The following is a 22,365-nucleotide window of genomic DNA, read 5'->3' on the forward strand; positions in this document are numbered from 1 at the left end:
CAGGACCAGGACAAGGTAAGAGAAGATAAACATTTAGGAGGCAAAAGTCAGGACCTCAGTGGGCTGGGGGGTGTAACAGGCACAGGAGGACCCAGACTTTAAAAACACTTTAATCAACACTATATTGTGTTTCATCAGCATGTATGAGTCTGGATTTTCTTGTTAGTCTTTGGGTTAGAGTAAATACATTGATGACACCCTAGACACACACAATTTCATATGATTTTGGCTGCTGAGCAGAGATGGGCCAAGCTGGTCCTTGGATGGGAAATGACCTTGGACTATAAGGTGCTGTAAGTTACTGCAAAACATGTGGGTGCACTCCAGTGTTGCCATGTACCCACCCCAATTATGGTTGAATACAGAAGGTAAGAAATGGTAAACCATGCCTTTGGTAAACCAAACCTGATCAGAAAAACTACTATCAGAGGTTGATCACTCTATCTCTGCACCACGGGTGTCCCAGCAGGAAGGGCAACGGGAAGGGCATTCACCCTAAGTAAAGCCAAATCCAACACATTCTCACAACCAACTAGTCAAATATAGAAAGTAGAAAGTCACAACATGATTTGTACAAATGATTTGGCTTCAGGTGTCGGATGAATGTCCTTCCAGTTACTACCCTCTGCATTCACCAAGACTATAGGATAGGTACATGGATGTAAACACTGGAGTGCGCCTCCATGTGAAAGACAATCAGACAATACAAAAAAATGGAAAAAAATACAAAATCTGATAAAATTGTGCTTGTCCACTTTTCTATTCAACTTTATGTAAATTCAGATTTAGCTTTTTCTCAAGTCATGTATCAGTTCCCTCCTTAAACTTTTTGTCCACATCTTCCTGCATTAAGGTACCCCATTTTGTTCTGACAATACATGAATCATTAGTTACTAGTTATTCTCACACAGCATGTTTTGTAGAAATAAAGTAAATTATGAGAAAATGTGTTGGTTAAAAACTAACAAATTACCTAAGAAAATGCTAAAGAACAAACCAGGCTACATTTGTAACGCCCATGAATGATAATGGATGACGTCTATTATAAAAAAAGTTAAAAAAAAAACATTTGTCCTATAAAAAAATCAAGGTCATATGTCTAAAAACATAGTCACAGGTTTTAATGTGATACAGGCTATAATAAAAGACAGCAAGTGTAACACAATTAGTTTAGCTGCTGTCTGGGGTTAATATAATAAAAACCACTCCTCTATGTCACATAAAAAATGTCTGTAATGAAAAAAGTACTCATATAAATCAGGAAAGGCAGGTTCAAGTTAGGTCAATTCTCAGCCCATAATTTCTTTGTTTGACACATTTTGTTCTGATAACTGTTATATTAAACGATGTGCTCAACATCTTCCACACCCACATCCCACGCTCCACTGTGTCTGTGTTTGTAGGGAGGGCACAAGGCTCTCTCAGCACTGTGGTGCCCTTACAGTCCCCGCTGGCTGTGGTGGTCAGCCCACCCACGGCGGTGTATTGTTTTTGATGCAGACATGCACAGGGAACACACATTGCAATCAAACCTGTAGAGAGAAAGAAATGAGCAGGGCTATTTAAAAAAAAAATCAATTTGTGAGCACCTTCTTTCATCCGACAGCAATTCATTTGCATAAAGATTTTGAAGAAGCTGCACACGCGCTCTCTTGTCTCCCGCTCGCCTCCTGCAACCCCGCGCCTGCTGGAAAGACATAAATCATTTTGTGTTGCATCAAAGAACAGCTGGAGAAATTCAAAGATAAGCTCGAGAAACAGCTGCAGTGAGTTTCAGGCGTGACACAGTACTTGTTAACTTATCGACATATACATTCCAGCACATACATACTGTGACACGTGTCAAATAAGTCTAAGCAATTGCTTAGCTGCTGCTTATATTTTGTGTGTCGCCATGTGTAACGGGAACATTTACAAGTAATTAGTGACGGTATGAGACATACTCCCTTGCAGTCACTCTGCTATGTTCAATTCCCTCTAAAAGGTTTTATTTTAAAGACCCACTCCAATGGAAATTGGGTTTTTGGGGATTTTAACATGTTGTTGTGGCTTTTTTTCATGATGGAGGACATAAATAAATAAAATTAAGTTTAACATTGCTTGATTTAAACTGTGAATGAGGAGCAGACAAAAAAATGCTGTTGGAAAAAGCTTGTAGCTGTGATGTAGGTGCTACAATAGGCGACTACAAGCTCACTATTCTGCTTCATTCTGATGCATTCACTTATAGACACATTGATTCATGTACATCTTCATTTTTCCTGTCTGAACTGACATCTGGCTCAAAACTGTACAGCTAGATAGCTTCAATATTGCTAACCATTTTTGTTTCACCCACAATATGATAGGGTTGTGAGGGGCTGTAAGCAAGCGGGAGAGAGTGTAAACAGATGGACGATGGGAAATGAGGGTGGACTTTCAGAGATGAATTTCTGATGAACTCCTGCAGAAACTATTTCCTATGAAATTAATATTATTTTTTTTACATTTGGGCTAATAACAGCATTTTCATAATTAAAAGACAGCTAGGGACGATTTTACTATAGATCAAAAGATGAATGGTGTGGAACTTTAAACAGAGACAAACAAAAACAGAAATCTGAATTAGTCATTACTTTTGGATGAAAAAAAATGCTTTGAGGAGTAATATCAGTTTAAACTCAGACTGACATTCTGGAGGGTCACATGACCTGCATCAGTACTGTTTACTGCACATTTGGGGAATAAAAGCAAAAAGAAACATTACCAGGAGTTTTGTGCATTTTATCACCCTGTCAGACATTTGATGAGCACAGACACATGTTTATGTAGCTTCATCTTTTCAGTGCATCATCTGATATAGCTCAGTGTGTTAACTCACATTCACTTCAAAACAAGCAAAGACTACACTTGTTTACATCAAGACTGGATATCTGCTTTTAAACACACGCTGTTTTCAATCAGTCTCAGAAAAACCTCATGCCGACTTTAGTCTGTAACATTGGAGCAACAAGATCTGTGTCACCATCTTTGGACTTATACTTGGGCCTGAGAAACCCAGACTACATGTGTTATAAAAGTCAACAATGACTTACATGCAAGATATCCATAGTCATGGTAATGTGGCATTCACTGATCAGACTCTCTTTGTGGAAAGAAAATGTCACAGCATCACCTTTTTGTGTATGTTACCTTTTTTTCCATATATGTGGGCTGTAACAATTGTCCTCATGATGTTGAAAGCCTACTTCTAAAGAGGGAGAGCATCTTGGAGGTCTGGTAAGGAGAATGGTTCAGATCTTAATTTTCAGCACAAAGGGAATTAAAGCCAGTGCAGTGGTTTAACAAAGACAGAAATACAAGTTTCGCCTTAGGCTTGACCTATATGGGTGCTGCAGGTTTTTGGGTTGTCCAGGCCTGTAGACGGTCGTAGACAGGAGGGACTCATATGCTCATATGCCCAGCTTAAGGGGCGTCGTGAAAATGGAACATACAAATGTTGTGCGTGTGGTAAGTGTATCGTAAGTATTTGTAAGGAAACTGTAAGTTGCAAGCACTTATTACATGGTGGCCCTATGTAACACTTTAGAAAGGTATGTGCACCACTGATCCTTACTAACCGCATGAATTGCTGCACAAATGAGGTGTGGATGTGATACCCGAGTGTTTGTAGGACGCCTGTAGGATGACCAAACTACACTATAATTTCCCAATGTCTAAGAGTCAGGTGAGGTGCAAGAAGTGCACTTATTACAGCAATAGCGCCTGTATCTCACCTACTTCACCCTTACTTATTATGTGTTGCTTGAGTGTTCCACTTGTCATGTCAAGTGGACATTTTCTTTATAAGGGGTTCACCAAACGATTAACAACCTTCATATTTTGTGCGGACCACCCACGTGCACCTACAGGTTTGCCCATTTTTGCCCTCAAAAAGCCTTTATCCACCTGCAAGGCCAGTGGTGACAAAGGCCTTTTGCATGTTAGAATTCATTTTTTGGTGTTAATTAAAAACCAACTCAGTTTTTTTTGTTTGTAGAGATCAGTCCCAGAGCAACTGTTCAGACCTTGTGATGCACCAAACAAGTGGGCTAAAATCTCTTCAAAAGGTTGGCATCAGATTGTTTGGAGGTGGAATGATGGCTGACAAATGAAAGCAGCACAGAGCAGAGAGACACACAAACATGCCGTACTTTATGTTTCTGCTCTCCATTGTACCTGTTACTCTAAAATTAAGGCAATTGTTGTCGTTCAATCTGTCCCATGCCTGTGAACGACTGTTTTCCAACAGCGTGTTTCTGTTTTCAGCACTGATGCTATTTTGACTGCATTATGCATTTCAGAAATTCTTTGGATACATCTTCAGTTCACTGCCAAAAATAAAGCCTTGTAGAGCATATTTAAATCTAGCGAAGCCTTTTGTGGCTTTGGAAGTTTATAACTTGCCTGAATACAAAATAAAATACAGATGCCAACCTGTCAGGATGGAATAATCAGACTATTTCAGGTTTTATATTTGTCTAAATTAAAATAATATCAGTGGTTAAGGTGAATTAGACTTATCTTAATAGCGGATTAGGAGACCTTGCTGGGAGTGGAAACACATCCTCCTTTCGGTGGTCTTTTGTGTGCTGCAGCAGATGGAAAATATCCATAAAGATCTTTATTTGGCTGTTAAGGAGGAAATGTCCCATTTAAAGATGCTTAAGCAAAAACAGATGTACACTGGAAACAGTCCAGCTGACATAACATGGAGATGCAGATCAAAAACTATCCAAACTTGCAGTTTTAGTCATTTCAGAATAACATTTTGAACAAAGTTTTTGGACTTGGGAATAAATCTGTCTTTTTTTCTCTTTTCTTTTATCCACACTGATTTTATGCTGCTTGGATTCATTTGAGTTTATACCAGCTTACATTTAGATTTATTCATTTAGTCGACACTTTGATCCAATGGGACTTACAGAAGAGACTTGAGTGTGAGACGGAGGAATTCACAGTTCACTTTTCAGTTGTTAACTCACTGTGTACGCTTATGAATTTGTCTCTTTTCTCACAGATGAATATGTACTGAAACAAATAGCCCACACTGCAGTCCTGCAGGCTGAGCACAGACTGAGTTCTTTGGCTTCATCAGCTGTAAAATCAGTTGGCAGCATTTCAGGTTTAAGTGATTGTTATGTCCAATTCCATCAGTGCTTCACTTTCTATGTCTGCTTCTTTACTTTTTCCAATATTTATGAACTTAATTACTGATAAAAATGAAGAGGATATAGCAATATTTTACCTCCAGTGAAGCAAACTGAATGTTTTCTTCCTTTGCTGATTCCAGCATCCTGTTGTCGAGAAAAACACAATCAGCAGTTGGTTAATCGTCAAACTAGGAAGTTATGCTGCTGAATGGATATTGGATTCAACGCCAGAAGTGTGAAAATATTCCCTGATAAAATCTTGCTGTAATATGTTTATTCCAACATTTAAAGCAGCTCCCCTGATGGAAACAGCAGATTTTTTTAAAGCATGTTATGTGTTTTAATGGAAAGTTGGAGAAACACGTAGACTTGTGGCTACTAAGCATTCAAGGAGAACCAAAAAGATACATGTTTAAGGTTTGGAGTGCAACTGTTCAGGTTTGCATGAACCTTTTGTAAATCGTGGAAAGAATCAAGCACCACATTTACCATTTTCATCTAAAAAAAAACATTTGAAATAATGTGTTTCATACCTAAAACCCTATTTAATGACTTCAACTAGAATTTTCATTTCAGTCTTGAAAACAGACTTTTGGTCTTGCTGCTGATGGATGCACCCTCTTGCTAGGCTGATCATTTAAAAGCCATAAAAAGTCATCAGCCTCAAGATAAGCTATTTCAATTTGTTCCGTGGACTGGACCAATTAGTGTAATTTGGCTGCAGCCTGCGACACTGAGAATATAGTGCACTGACTTTCTCGTTATGGTGGCCCGGGAACCACATATCCAGAATGCACTGGATGGGATTTCCAGCAGCTCTGAGACTTTCCAGGCTGTCAAAATGTGCACCAGTATGCCCTGGTGCTTTAAGTGCAAATTAAAAAAAGCAATGGGTATAACTTGGGAAAAGGTAAAAATTGGAAATGATAGACTTCTTCCTGGAGGTCTCTCATCCTTCGCTTTGTCCCCTAGAACCAACATGGGAACTGCAAAACATATTAGTTTTATGGCCAAATGCATTCTAAGCTTTTAGTGTTGGTGTATTTATATAATATAAGGAGTAAAACTTCAAAAGGAGAAAAAAAAATGAAAGTGATATTTTTACAAGATGCAACCTTTGTCGTGTGAGTGATCAATGTTGATGCACGTCTTAATTTTTGTTGTCAGACTGTCGTTTTGATGAGCCCATCTGGCTATTTTTAGACTTTTTGGCAGTGTGCTGCAGTGTAGGCAGTTGTTACCAGAGCTGCAAAAGCAACTTTTTCCTGCAGCATTTTTCAGCATCAAATCAAACTCGCTACTGTTTTTTTTCCCCTTCATATTTGTGAGTGCATCTGCAACAACAAAAAAAGTAATGTTTGCTACAGGATTGGCCAAAGCTGTCCATCAAAAGTAGGTTTCAGCATGACAACTGAGCCAGAAGGTTAGCAAATCAAGTTTCTTGTCTGCTCACTTAAATCACAACATGGTGAAATGGTTTATGGCAGTTTCTCTTTTTTTTTTATGATGTGAGAGATTTGCAGTGTGTCCCAGCTGTAACCACTGTGTGCTTTACTCCTTCAGATTGACTGCATGATTTTATTTCTGCACATTGTGGCTTTTCCAGGTTGCAACTCAAAACGCACCACATTATGGAGGCAGACAATATTTTCTCAGCAAACCCCACCAATACTTGTAAACAAGAAACAAATTTTCATCACCCCGGAACTGATGTGAGTGTAAATCTACAATGACTTCTTAAAACTGAAAATAAAATGATTGTTTTGTTTTGATGAAAGCAATAATAATTCCTGTGGACCTCTATAAATTTCAAGTGACTATTTTGCAGCAGCATATTTTGAATCTAATATTCTGAAGAACGAGTCACATTTCACAAGAGAAAGTGAAAAAAGTGTTTTTAACATTTCATAATGAAAGTTGCTCACTGCTTTTCTTCTGAGCATTGACCATATGGTTCACATATGGACTCATTTGTAAATTGGCTGCACTTTCTTGTAGGGCGATGACAGGTAGTCTAGGGTGACACACACGTTCCTTTATTATTAAAAAAGCAGTGCCACTGCCTCTTACATGCTTTCCTTTTTCAATACTTGTCACACGTAAACGATTCAAATCATGAGGCAAATTTGACCATAATCTGAGAAAAACCATCATTAAAGCCTCTTTTATTTAATAACAAGCAAAGACCTTGATAAGCTACTCATCATGCTGATATCTAAACACTTTCTGGGCAAAAGCAATGATTATGATATTACTATATAAGACTTAAAAAAATAAAATAAATAACTAGTGGAATTTCTTCTAAAACGTCTGAATGTTACCAAGATAAAGATAAATGTTCTCTGGAATGAAATGACAAATGATGAACTTTTAGAAATGTGTGCATAATGTTGCATTCTAATATAAAGTTCACATAGTTTTAAACAAGAACTCTTAGAAACAGTCAAACAGTGTGGTGGTAGAGTGATGGTCTGGGCCTGCTTTGCAGGATCAGGATTTGAGAGTTTTTCCTAAACTAATAAATCTATGAATTACTAAAAAAACACTGAGGAGGAATATCTGTCCACAAGTTTAACATTTCGAGATGAAGTGAGAACACAGTGATCTTTATTAAGTGTACCTCCAAAAGTCTGAAATCTGTAAAAAAAAGATTTGGAGTTGTTATGCGGCTTCAATTAAATTATTTTCTAAAGACAAATGAGTCATAATTCCTCCACAAACTGTTGCAACACTTATTTCCACAACCATTAAATTTGATCACAGCCAGTTTTGAGAATTCTATCAATAGTTTCCAGACACTAATCTGAAAAATCTTTGGCATCTTTTATCCGTTAATAATTAAAACTACTTAAAAAGAAAAGAGTAGCATGTTCTTCCACCATCATTTTGCTAAACCTGCTGAATCCCATTTGGGGTCTAGGTTTTGCTGGAGCCTATCCCAACTACTGTTTGATGGGCGGGGTCACCTGTCCATCGGAGGACCACACAAACACACACTTTTGGATCGTGAAAGAACCAGGGAGAACATGGAAACTCCACTTAAAAATGTCCAATCTGGGATTCAAACCAGGGTCTATCGGTGTGATGAGAGAGTGCTAACCACTACACCACCGTCAACCTTGCATGATGTAATTAACCGTTTTAAAGTTAAAATATGTTGATGGGCACCACAAATGTCCATGCATCCTACAAGCTTTTTTTCTATTCATCTATGACACTACGAAGTAAAAAGTCTTAGTCATAGTTTTAACAAAAAAAAATTTAACTACTTTTTTCCTGTTGACATTGTAAAAAAATGTGTTTGCAGAGAGAAAATACAACATCAGGTTTTTTTTTTTTTTTTTTTTCTCAACAGAACTGCTCAACAGGTGCTGCTAATCACCAGCGCCTAATGATCTGATTATCTGCAGGTGTGCAGGCTTGTGAAACACCATGTTTTGTCAGTTATCTAGTCTAAGCCTTTCAGGTGTGTGTTACCACCACATTGAGCATGGAAGACACCAGCAATACTTCGAGATAAGCTGCTTTTTTTCTTTTTCTTTTTTGCTGCACATTCATTTGAAAAGTGTTCTAAAAACCCCTTTGAAGCTATTTTTAGCCCAGTTTTCTACGCTGAGAAAGAACGTTCCGCAGTGAGAAGCATCCAAGACAGCTGTCAACCTTTCCTGCAGTGGAAGTCCCAGACAATTTATCTTAAGGTCAGACTGCGCAGTTCTCAGTGAAATTAAAAAAACAGGATACAACTACATGTCAGACCTCACAAATGATGAATGTTATGTTCCTTGCAAAGAAAAAGACCAAACAAAAATAAAAAAGGACCAGAAGATTTGACACGAGAAAAACATTTTACCATTAAAGAACACAAAAAGGTGAAGTTTTCAAAACTACAGTTGAAAAAATCAAGATTTTTAGACAGTATTTATGTGAGCAGATGATAATAAAATGGAAATAGTGTTTTACACATTAATAGTGCAACAGGAACACTTCAATCAATTAAATTCATGTTGGGAAGTAGAAAAAGCCAATTTATTTTCGTGGTCATGTAATTATGCACACAACAGCTTCAAGCTATTTAACATCTAGGTGTGTCTACAAACTTTTAAATTAAAGTTAAATTGCTTTTTTTAAGCTTTTAGTCAAATAATTGTAAGGGCTTAAAAAATTAAATGGGAATTTTGCTAGTAATAACACGCAATTTGTTTTTGTTGATCAGTTGCTTTTTTTATGCGTGTATATTTCTGTATATTTTTTAAAAATAAATGTTTTTAAGTCTATTTTGAGCCTGTTTGACATAAGACTGGATATAGACACACTTGATACTTTTTTTGTACACCTCACTAGTACTGGGTTGAACCTCCTTTTGACTTCAGAACTGCCCTAATCCTTGGTGGTATAGATTCAACAAAGTACTAGAAACATTCCTCAGAGAGTTTGGACCATGTTTACATGATAGCATCACTTAGTTGATGCAAATTTGTCAGCTGTACATCCATAATGCCAATCTACCGTTTCACCACATCTCAAAGGTTCTCAATTGGGTTGAGATCTGGTGAATCTGGAGGTCATTAGAGTCCAGTGTACTCATGTTCAAGAAACCAGTTTAAGATTATTCCAGCTTTATTCAATTAAGTTCAGTTATATTTCTATAGCCCGATATCACGATTCAATCGACTCAGTTGACTTATCGGTAACTGTACTAATGGGCCCAACATAAGCCAAGAAAATATCCCCCACACAAGTACAACACCACCACCAGTCACCCGATACAAGGCAGGATGGATCCACGCTTTCATGTTGTTGACACCAAATTCCAGCCCTGCCATCTGAATGTGCCAGCAGAAATGGAGACTCATCAGATCAGGCAACGTTTTTCCAATCTTCTATTGTCCAACGTTGAGGATTTTGTGTGAGTCCTCAGTTTCCTGTTCTTAGCTAACAGGAGTGGAACCCAGTGTGTTCTTCTGCTGCTGTGGCCCATCTGTCTCAAGGTTATTGCTGCTCTTCTGTAGACATCAGTTGTAACCAGCAGTTATTTGAGTTACTGCTGTCTTTCCGTCAACTGGAACCAGTCTGACCATTCTCTTCTGATCTCTGGTATCAACAAGGCATTTCTGCCACAAAACTGCTGCTTACTTAATGTTTACTCTTCTTCTGACCATTCTCTGTAAACTCAAGAGATGGTTGTGGGTGAAAATCCCAGTAGATTATCAGTTTTTGAAATTCTAGACCCTTTCTTCTCCATTGTGATGCTCTGTTTGAACTGCAGCAGATCATCTGGACCATGTCTACATGCTTGGCTGATAAGGATGTGTGTTAACAAGTAGGACAGGTGTGCCTAATAAAGTGGCCAGTGAGTGTACATACTTGTATAGAGCAGGACAAAAGTCCCAATTCCCATTCATGTCCCACTAAGCTCATAGTGTCTGTATATGAATGTTTTTTTAATGTAATTTCTTAAAAACTCATCTGTCTGGTTTTATTTTTTGCCCCAAATTCGTCAGTTTAGGTAAAAATGTGATAAATAAAGTTGTGAAGTTATATTGCTGTATTTATTTGAATGGATTTATAGAAAGTTAATATCTTAATTACTTAAGTTGTAACAGATTATTATTCAGAAGCACTATTTTTTTCAGAGAAAGAAAAGAATCTCCTGTTAATTCAAGTTGTGTATTTGATGAGGTCAAAAAGTCGACTTGACTCCTGTTAATTCAAGTTGCTATATTACGAAAATGGTTCTGTTTTCATTGCAAAAAGCAAAAGAAAAATTAAGACTGCTTTTACTTCAGCTGCAAAACTTCATAAATACTTTAGTTTAATTATTAAATTACTGACTGACCTTTTGAAGTAAAGGATAATTGCTGATGAATCCAAGTGAAGAAGACAGCGGTGCGTTGCCCCCAGCGATTGATCTGGCTACTGCATTCATTAACTTTTCCCTGTGATCAGCACTATGACGGCACATAATCGCCCATCAATTTTTGAAATTGGTGTTTTTCATCAGTGCCTATAAACTCGAATGGCTGACGGTTCTGCCTGAAAAGACTTTCTGTCTGAGATCCTGCATGAGATCTAAGCACTGCACACTGCCCCTCTCAGGCTGAAAGTAGAGGTGTCAGTGGGAGAGCTCATTCCAGGTCACCCACTCTCTGTGGGTGGAGAGTTTAGAAGAAGAGAAACAAAGTAAAACAGACAAAGTACAGAGAGATATTGTCCACAACAGCAAATGCCAGATCTCAGAGTGCCGTGCTACAAGATAAAAAAACTTGAATAAATTTCAGGTTGTTGACGGTGTGATTCATTTCCTGAGGTCTATATAAAGCTATGTGCTCGACCACAATGCAGTGCTTTGGCTGTGTTGGTGTCTAGTCTGATAGGAAAATAAAGAGCTGCCATTGTATAAAAGACAGTCTTGTCTCAACGGTTTGAGCGCTTCAGGCCACCTACGTTCTTTACCAACCAGTTCCCTTCTTTCCACGTTTTAGACGGGAATCAGACACTTCCATTGTTATCTCCTGACAATCAAAACCCAAATGACTTGTCAGTTAATTTTAACCACGAAGAAGTGGATTTTAAAAGTTTGCCTTTCTGGCAAACTGGAAGTGCATGCCAGTTTTCTTCACTGAGCACAATCAAATTATGTTTTCCTTATAAAGGTTTGTAAAAAAATCAATTTAAGAGTTTTTTTTTAAATGTTGCTGTAATTAGCAGTGTTTGCTCATCTCTGGCAGACCCCAGCGGAGCTTCTGATGCTGGATTCTGTGATCTATACTTTAAATCACTCTGAATGATTAGCCAGCATGTTGTAGCAGTCAGTGTAGCTGTTCGTTTACATCTGAAAACTATATAAGCCGCGCGGTATCTGGGATGTGCCTCTGACTTAACAAAGTGGTGACACTGAAAAAGTCAGTTACCATGGTTACACAAATTGCATAATACAATTTTTTTTGTCAGAAGCCTTGTGTAATCATGTTCTCCCCCCTTAATTTATTTGTCTTTTTATTTATTAAAATTCTTTTCTCTGTTGATTTCTTATTTTTAGTGACTCATTTCCCAATCTTCACATCTTTTCCTGTCACTAAAAAGAGACTCAACTTTTGTACTTAAAGAAAAGATAAAATTCTCAGCTGATGCTTCATTATAATCAGAGATAAAAGGTCATATGTATATATATATATATATATATATATATATATATATATATATTGAATATGCTGCACTCACACTCTCATATAAGATTCAGACAGTGGACTTGTAAAAATACAATCTGACACAGAATAAAAGATGCTCGTCTTTGTGTCCTTGGAGGCATTTTTGAACTAGAAATGAGCCCCCTTTATGTTTGTCCAGTGTCTCTGCAGCACAAAATGCCTGGGAAATCTCTCCCCAGAGTGCTTTTGGCCTAATAAAGAGCCACGACTCAAGAGAGCGGCAGTTTCAAATCTATTACAGCAAAGAGACGTATGTTCAGGTGGCTCCAACATTTGAAAAAAAAAAAAAGGTTGCCCTCCCACCTCCATCCACCACCCTCAGCCTGCTGCTGAAGTTCAGAACAGTTGTTGAGAGCTGACTCACTACAATGTGTGAGTGTCACTGGTGTGCACCAGATGATTGCATAAAAAATGAGAGAGCTAGATCCTCGAGAGTCTGTGCAGATGCAGAAAAGGTCATGTCCCACAAATTGCCATAGGGTACTCTGCAGGCATGCATGTCCTTGAAATCAAATAAAGATAAAAAAACCCCTATTTTTAAGAGTTTTATTTTCAAGACCTGGAAAACGATGTTTTTATTTCCTTGACAACAGCAATACGTCTAAATATAGACTGAGCCAGGTTCAGCCAGACTCCACTTGTTCTAATTTGGTGTTCTTGAAAGTTGTTGTTAATTATCCACTGTTCTCAAAGGGGAGTCCTCAGGCAAATTTTCAACAAAAAAAGATGCTTTTAATGGATAAATAGCCAGTAGCTATATAATAGAGATATAAAAGCAAAGCTCTTATATTCGGAATCCAGTTTTTTCCCTTCTCCCTATTTAACAAAAGAAAAAAACATTATCCAGTCTTGGTGTAGTCTTTTCTTCTCTTTCATGTCCAGGTTATGCAATCATGTGTTCCTTTCATTTTAAGCCTGGGAGGCTCTGACGGAGGAGGATGAAAAAACCTCAACAGGTGGGGATTTTTATTCTCAGGATAGAGGAGGAGGAGGAGGAAGAAGGAGAAGGGGGCAATGGACTGTTCCTTAATAATAAGCCCTCTGATCTGATTATGCTGCTACATTTCTTGCCTCAAAGGGTATCTCAACTTATGACAGCCAATCCAATCGCCCAGGCCTGCTGACATGACCCTTTGCAGTGGGCTATCTACACCATCTGTCTGCAACGGGACTCAAAGGCAACACAGACGGGGGATGCTGAGAGAGGGAGGGAAGGAGGGAACTTGTCAGCCCTCCCTGAGGACCCCCTGCGCTGCAGTTTTGATCTGCTAATTATGTTTAATTGATACTGTGTAATTCACACGCTCCCCTTTTTCCTTATCTCACCCGACGCATTATAGAAAAAAAAAACCTTGGATGACACGATCAACATTAAACGTCTGGGTGCAGGTTTAAAAGAAATCGACGTTTTAATTTGGAGAAAGAGCCGCCTTTCTGCGCCAGATTCGGCTCCGGAGCGGATATTGAAATGTTTTATCTGCGCGCGGTGGATGTGGAGCGGAGGCGAGGGGCATATTGACTTGTTTGACGAGGAGACAGTCGTCACGGCGCGCAGGCACACGCGCGCGCGCACACACACAGCAGGGATGCTGGGTCGCGCACGCGGTTTCATTTGATGAGATGGCGCGAGGCGCACACCGTGACCGATGGATGATGCTTGCTGTGCGCCCAAAACGCCGGTGCGTCTTTTTTTTTTTTTTTTTGGTTTTGACGCAAAGGGGAGATCTCAGACCCCACAGGGGACGGAGGAGTCCGTCTGAACGCACCGTGAAGTTGGAGTGTCTTTGAAACATTTGTGGAGAAATGTCATTGTAGCGCACAACTCCAGTGGGTCCTCGTTTATAATAGGAAGATGAAGTCACCAAAGTCTGCCCCCCCACTACCCCCCCATCCCCTGTATGTTTAATTAACAAGGCTGATGTGTAAGTACCTTCAGCCAACGGAGCGTGGGCGGACGGGCTGCAGGGTAAAGAGACTGCCGGAAAACATTTCCTTATTTCTCTCTGCCGGTCTGTCTGACAGGCGGCCGAGCATCACCTCCGTCGCGCGGCACCATAAAGAAGAAGAAGAAGGAAAAAAAGTATTTTTTGTTTAAACTTGCTGCCGGTTGTTCAGGACGGCTTTTGGAGAGTGGCGTCCTCCTGCAAAGCGCGCCAGGCTGCGCGGGGAGCGAGGGAGCCAGGCTGTGCGTGAATTGATGCGTGCGCGCCTGTGTGTTTTGATGTTATTTGTGACGGAATCCCCTCTTTGGTCTCCAAGAATCCGGAGAGCGGCGCAAGGAGGAGGAGGAGGAGGAGGACAGGAGAAGAGGAAGAGGAGGAGGAGGAAGGCGCGCGGACCTGTCCACGAGCCCTCACTGCGGAACGCGCGGGGCTGCCACTGGAGATTCCGAAGCAACGCTTATTTTGGATTCTGAGACCCGCGCGCAGACGCTCAAATTCCTTTCACCCTCCTCTAATTCCCCCCACTTCCAATGGACCGCATCTGACATCTGAGAGGAGAGGAATAGCCTTCATCCACTGGGGGAGAGGTGGCCGTGGACGGAGTGGGTCCCTAGAATCAGTTGTGTGGATTTATCAGGGGGTTTGATGGAGGAGAAGTGGATGGATTAATCTCATGACGGAGACGCGTTTTTGATCCTGTCGAGGGCACCCGAATGGAGTAACAGGCTGCAATGTCATCTCCACCTGGCTGCCTGGAGAGATGTGTCACGGGAATGGGGTGAGCTCAGTTCTCCTTGATTTGGGTCTCATTTGGTTTGTGCGCCTTAGTTTAGAACTCTTTCCTGCTCCGCTGGTTCAAGCTCATTTGATAAGTCAGCTTTCTCCTGAAAGCTTGTGCGAGTCCTCGACACACAACCTGCTGCATGCCCTACATAGACGAGAGCGGCACTGGAGAGAGGCGCGTGAGGGGAATATTCGCTAAGGAGCCACAGGCTGTTTTCACTTCCCCCCCTCTCTCTCCTCTTCCTCCTCCTCCTCCTCCTCCTCCTCTCTCAACCTACTAATTTCTCACACACCACCTCACACACCTTTGAATTTAACGTGCGCCTTCGTCACGCAGGCTTCCCATCCAGTGTCCTCTCCAAAGGAGGCGCGCGCACAAAAACAACGCGTTCCACGGGAGCGCACGCACCCCCGCGCGCACAAAACAGCACTTGTAGTGAGCTGATGAGATTCGGAGTGCTAAACTGCTTATGAGTCACGAAGTATGCAGGGATGTAGCTCATAATGCGCATCTTCCCCGTCGTTGCGCCATGAGAAAAGCCAAAGTGCGCAACATTTGCCGTCTTTATGTTTTCAGATCAAGTTTGAACACTTTTCTTCCGATGCTTTGAGAAGGAGCCAAAATGCCAGGAAAAGGACAAGTCCCAGCGGCCGCCCGCGCGGGCCCTCGCCCCATGGAAGTAAAAGTCAACAGCAGGGACTCCACAGAAGAAGGCGCAAAGAAGCCCCCGTTTGCGCAAACCCGCAGCGGCAGACACGCATTGTGACACCGAAGGTAAGATGTTTTTTTTTGTTGTTGTTTGTTTTTTTGGATCAGCTGAGCAAGAAGCGCCTCCTCAGTCGCAGTCAGCGCTAAGAGGCGCTGTTGCATCACATTAACCCCGTCTATGACGACGAGCTGTGTAATGTATTCATATCTCAAATTACAGTTTTCAGGCTTTTGAATGCAGTCACGTTGTGGAAACACATTTTCTTCCGCTTTCCTCCCGCTTTCCGTGCCAAGTCTGTCACACCAAGTGTCTTCTTCTCTCAGCCACGTTTGCCCTCACACACACACACACACACACCCACCCACCCCAACACACACTCACACACACACAGATGTTACATGAAAGGTAGGAGCCTGACAAGATAGAATATATGGGCTTGCACCCAATCCCATAAATCTCCATCATGCTTATCCCTATTGGCAACTAAATGCCCCCCATCTTCAATATGGTGGGGGATTTATGTACATTCATCATAATCATTTAGGTTAAATTACCATTCATGCTGTAGGAAAACCTATTGTGTTGGTGTAGCCAAGGAGAGACTGATGGTGTGCTCAGCAGTAGCCTATTTTCTTGATAGTGGGATGAGACAAAAGGAGATCAACTCTGTAGGGCATAAAACTCAATAGAGCGGGGAGCAGTGAATGTGGAGAGCTGTTGCCATATTCATTAATACAAATATGTTGTGCAAAGCTGCAAGGAATTCTGGGATGTGATGTCATAACACCTTAAAAACATGAAAGGTGTTTTGTTGGAGTCATTTCAGCTCACGCTGTTGCAACTTCAGACGGCGTGGAAGAAAAAAAACAAAAATGAGGTTATCCTTGTTTCAACCTCCTATATTTGCTGATGACTCAAACAGTAGAAGGATCCTAGTTCGGTTTCGTCTTGAGATAATGTGAAGAAGAATGGACCTAAGCTGTTTCCTTTCACTTCCTTCTGTAAATTAGACTTTTGAGATCATGTAAAATGTTGCTGAATACAAATATAGGGCAGTTCTATATTGATTTCTGGGGCAGAGTAAGCCAGCATTTATTTCCCATCATCCCTTTGTTTACATTCTTTCCTGCTAGCTTACAGCTTCTCACGTCCCCAAACTTGCAAAAATGGTGAACAATATTGGAACTAGATGCCAGCTCAGATTAGGAAAACAAAGACGTACATGGATCTATTCGTCTGCAAGTGGATATATCAGAATATAGTGGAACAGGGAAGATGTAGCTTCTACATAACAAGTTTTTTGAAGTTGAATTTGTTTTGCCTGCTCCTGATTCATGATTTCAAAACAGAAATACTCAGAAAAACAGAATTAATCTTAAATTATTTTACAGCTGCAGGGGAAAACACGTGAACCCTTTGGAATTACTTGATTTTATGCATAAACTAGACACACAATTGTGTTCCATGAAATAATAAAAATGAATTTGTGTGATTTAAGCAGGCATTGTTTTTCTCCATTGTTGGAATTTAGATTGAGATAAAAAAAAAAAAAACACAGCATGTGTCCATTTTGTACAGAAATTGAGGTACTCCCAAAGGGTTCACATACTTTCTCTTGAAACTGTATACATGTCCACATCATCAGAAAAATGCTACAAGATTTTCATTGGAGTGGGTCTGTAATTTCAAAAAGGGCAGTGAAAGGATTTTGCGTTTCAGTTTTTATTTGTGTGCAGGACAGTACAAGAGCATGAGCCCAAAATTAGAGTAAAATTTACATATGCCTTCAAGAGGGGAAATGTTCTGAGAGCAGTCAAGCAGAAGTCTTCTTTCTCTAAAAAAAAAACATTTTTTTAAGAGAATCATTCATCTTGTCGCCTCTGTATTAACCTAAAGTTATTGAAAAAGTCTAAACGTGTTTTTACTTTGGCATAGGTCAGCTCCTCACCGTGTTTTAACCTTGTCTGTGTGCTATGAGAGGATCGCTCTAGTGTCCTTTAGCTGGTTTTATGCTCGTTGATGTGCTGGAAAAAAAAGCATTTGAGTCACTGCTCCTTTTATGGTTGATTTTAGGTGGGAGTTAAGAGAAAAAAAATGAAATCTGCAGCTTATGAGGAATATTTATGAAGATTCTAAAAAAAAAAAAAAAAAAATGGTGGAAAATGCTTCTTTGTGAAGGAAAGCCAAAGAGCTCCGTGGTTGCGTTTGTCCCTGTGGGGTATTGACGGATTTTGTGATAAGAGCAACAGGAAATCATCATTTCTCATTTTTCCTTTAACAGAAGCAGCCACTAAATCCTCAGCAATGGGCTTTTAAAATGCAGGTAAACTGTTGCGTCACACGATCCAGACTGAATTTGGTCACGCTTGTCTCTCCGCGTCCTTCTCCTTCCCGCTGTTAGCAGAACGCAGCAGCTCCCCCTCCCAGCTGTTGTGGTTGTACTTACACCAGCAGGTCAAATATCCCCCACACACGAGGCTCTGGAAGATGAAAATGAGTGTTTTCATTTTCCCTTCCCCAGCAATTACCCATAAAAAGCATTGAGTGACATATGATAATGAGTCATTTGACCCCCGCTGATCTTCTGTATAGCGATGTGTGATGTTGCAGGCTGAGGCAGAAGTTAATACCCCAAAAGACTCATATAAACGTGCGCTGTTTAATCATTTAATCAAAACACAGTTGGTGGTCCCATTTAATGAGTTAGTGGGCCATAGTAATATCAAGTGGAGGTTGACTTAAACATTTAAGCTGAGCATTTATGACGACTGTATAAAAATGTCTTTGATCATTCAGGGGTATAAATGTAGGCCTAATCCAATAGGAGCATGTTTCACATTTAGCAGATTGAAATTTACTGTTACTATATTTAGAAAGTACAAATATTAGGGTTGTGAGATGTCATTTTCTGCCTTTAACCTAATTCTTACTTGGGGGGAAAAATGCATCTCAAAGGATTAGTTGTAAATTCATAACTAGGCATAAAAAAGTAACGGCATTGTTGCAGAATTTATCATCACAGTGAGCAGAAGCAGCAGTCGCCTGCACATTACAGCTGACACCAACGCTGACTCTGTTAATAGTTTGACCTGCATATGCATGACTAAGTGGTGTACCCAGTCACACCTGCATCAGTGAATTTGATGCAGATTTAATGTGTTTCTATCCAATATAAAGAGCATTTTTATCTGTATTTAATAAATGCAATTTTTAGATATATCATTTGTTCAAATATTACAAGATATACTAATCTGGAGAATTAAATTGTAGCTTTTGATACATGATACTCCATGCTGGAGTAAAAAAAAAAAAAATGATGACCAGGACACGCTTTAACTGAGAAATTGTCATTCACACATCTTGTGTATGAGGTGGTGTTTCTACGGTGGCCCTGAAGTGCAAATCACACTAACAAGTCCATCAATGCAAAATCATTTTAAATATCACGGCAACAATTAAAAAAGCAAAACAAATTACAAAAAAATCATACCCATATATTTTTTTTCTGCTGCACTGCAGAAAATTTCTTAAAAATGAACTTTATGATTTTGGCTAAAAACTGCATAATCATAATTAAAAGAGCACTGGGAAAGATTTTACTATAGAAAAAATAAAGTTTGAGTGGGACTTTGATATCATTTTGCACTGATGCTTTTTTTGTGCAATTTTCAGTTCAGGGCGACTGTATATATCACACATAGATAAATGATTTGTCAGAACAGTTTATTCTAGGCTCTTCACATAATGGGCAAATTTCCATGAAATGCACAGCAAACCCTGAGTCAGAAGAGAGTTCTTCCAGAAACAGCTGGAAAAACTCCTCAGTCGCCTTTTTTGCATTCACCAAAACTCCTCTATTAATGGGGACATCATTGAGCGTTCCGTTGTAGTAATTGATTTACTTAATGGATGCATGATTCATTTAGCTTTTAAATAAATGGTTTCATTTGGCAGAACGTTTATATTTATCATATCAGACACTCTTGTTTTTAATGTTGCATTTAAAATACATTTGCAGTTTTTTTCTTCTTTTTTTAACGTATTCATATTTATCTCTGGCTGCAGGGAAAATATTACTCTTGGTGTGATGGTTTATTTATGGGAAGAGGATGCTAAAGGTTAAAGTGGTTGTTTCTGAATTTTATAGACCAACAATGACTGAATGGGAAACAACAGCTGCCAGTCTGAAGGGTTACAGAGAACAAAATACTACAATCATTTATATTTATTTACAAACTTAAAAAAGAAAAGAAGATAAATTATTGTCTTTATTGATAATATCATTAAAAATATGTGTAGAAAATGTCACAGTTGTTCTAAATTCTGTAATGTAAAGAGCCCGAGGCAATGATTTATTCTTAAAACTGCTTTATAACACAAGTACAAGCAAAGCAAGACAAAATGTGGGCTTCACTATTACACAAAACATTGTAGAAAACAATAAGTTATTAAGAAATAGCAGATGTGGAACTTGGTCCTTAATGAGGTCGGTTCAGTATTCATGAATTTCAATGATTGCTTCTGACTAGTACCTCCCTCATGAAATATGCTGCCTTGTTAGAGTCACTTTGTGGGCCGGTTGATAGCGCATGTCGGGTTTATTGGAGCCTTTTCAATGAAATCAGTCGAAGGTTGTGGCTGGAAACGAGGCACAGAGATCAAACCGAAACCCGAACACATGCAGGACAGCAGCCTACAACAGAACCATTATAAACACGGTCCATGAAGCTGAATGGGACTGCAGAGCTGACTGATAATTATGGCTGAACATCTCACCACAAACAACACCTTTAAGATTAGAAACGGTCATTTGTTTCATGTAAGCAGTAATTAGGGCGCCTCTAAATCCTCAGTATTACTGTAGTGAAGGGAAAGGACGGAGTTTCAGTCAGTATATTTTTATCTGAATTCAATCCTTCCTCATAAATGTGTCTTAAATGATGAGAGACATTAACATTTCCATCTTTTTTTAGTTACCTTTTTAAAGACCCACTCTGACCATCTATTGATCTTTTGTAAAAGCGTTCCTGGTTGTCTTTTAATAATGATCATGCATTTTTGGGGGAGGATTGTGTATTTAGTTTGGTTTTGGTCATGTTCTTTTCACTGTTTTCCCTCTATCAATCACACCAGGTGGTTACAAATCATCTACCTCTGTCTTGATTTCTGGTAATCATCCTCAGCATATTTAAGTCTCTGGTTTTCAGTTTGTCACTGTCAGATCATCTGCTTTGGTTAGGCACCCTTTTGGTTTTTCCATTGTTTTTGTCATGTTTTGGCTATTTTTTTTGAATGTTTAAATGCCTGCCACTATGCCTAGTTTCCTACATTTTGGGTCCTACACTACCAGTCCTTGACACTTTTTAACCAAAATAAAAAAAAAAAAAAAACTGTGTTGTTTTCTCAGACATAGTTTCTGCAGAGTGGCAGTAGTTCATTATAAATCAACACATTCTCAATCCCAACTTGCCATATATGGACATATGGTTTGTGTCCCCTCCATGTCACTTTTTGACACTTTGGTTGTCCCCAAATCATTGTGTTTTGACATGATGGCTGTTCCCATTAAATCAGGGGTCCCCAACTTCCGGACCGGGAACTGGCACCGGTCTGAGGATTGCTTGGTACCCGGCCACAGACGGGGGAAAAATGCATACGCTAATTAGGGTTCCAGGGCACCATTACTCTTACCCTAACCCCGAACAAGGTCAGCATCCGGTACCACGGGAACAGCCAGCACGTCAAAAAAACAATGAGTTGGGGACACCAAAAGTGTCAAAAAGTGACATGGAGGGGACACAAACAATATGTCCATATATGGCAAGTTGGGCTTGAGAATGTGTAGGATAAATTCACCTTTGAATTATGGGCGATATTGTTTGAGCCGAGGCAACCCATCCCGTTGCTGAGAGCTCCAAACAGGAAGCTTTTGGTCCACCCAGTGTATTTTCTACGTCATAAATACCCCCTTTTTCAAACGCCATTTTTTCATCAGCTCCTGATGCACCATGATTTGAATGAAGAAATACTCAGAAATGCAATTTAATTTCCTTTTCATATGTCCTCTATCATCAGAAAAAATACCACAAGAACATGTTCAAAACACCAAAAGTATGATTTTTGTCTAAATCTTATCGGATTGAGGTTTTTTTGTTTAAGCCTGGCAGGTGTCAAAGTGTGGAGTAGCAGTCTCTGTAATTTCAGTTAATTTAACACCCAAAATCCCAATTTTCCTGCTTATCTGGCAGCAAATTTGGTTTCAGATGAATGCGACAGTCCCTTCAATTGGTTTGCTTTTTAAATCCAATTTGATTTCCTTTGGCTGTGAGACGTAGACCAGTGACATGAATGCATCATAATTATTTCATCCCTTTATTTGTCTCCAACAAGGATCATGGCGAGTGGCTGAAGTCTCACTTATCCCATGAAGCAAGGTTGTTACATTCACAATTTAATGTGTTACATATGTTATGACAAAATTAGTTCAGTGAGTGAGATGAATAATGTGTTTTTACAGTGAACCAGACATTGTTGTATGAGCAGAGATAAT

General features: G+C 39.6%; 1 protein-coding gene and 1 long non-coding RNA gene across 2 annotated transcripts in view; one reads left to right on the forward strand and one right to left on the reverse strand.

The window, feature by feature from the left end:
• Positions 1-94: 94 nt before the first annotated feature.
• Positions 95-2,038, reverse strand: LOC112137362. The gene is made up of 2 exons (XR_002917525.2): positions 1,590-2,038; positions 95-1,532 (listed from the first exon to the last, which is right to left on the reverse strand). It is a non-coding gene; the product is annotated as an uncharacterized LOC112137362 (long non-coding RNA).
• Positions 2,039-13,306: 11,268 nt separating this feature from the next.
• grin2ab (glutamate receptor, ionotropic, N-methyl D-aspartate 2A, b) overlaps positions 13,307-22,365 on the forward strand; it is a 131,745-nt gene continuing 122,686 nt past the window's right edge. Inside the window, exons 1-2 of the mRNA XM_024259644.2 lie at positions 13,307-15,100; positions 15,683-15,880. Coding sequence (XP_024115412.1) covers positions 15,083-15,100; positions 15,683-15,880 — 216 coding nt within the window. The 5' untranslated portion in view covers positions 13,307-15,082. The remainder of the gene's footprint in view (positions 15,101-15,682; positions 15,881-22,365) is intronic.

This window comes from Oryzias melastigma, linkage group LG1, assembly GCF_002922805.2.
Source record: "Oryzias melastigma strain HK-1 linkage group LG1, ASM292280v2, whole genome shotgun sequence".
Classification (NCBI taxonomy): domain Eukaryota; kingdom Metazoa; phylum Chordata; class Actinopteri; order Beloniformes; family Adrianichthyidae; genus Oryzias; species Oryzias melastigma.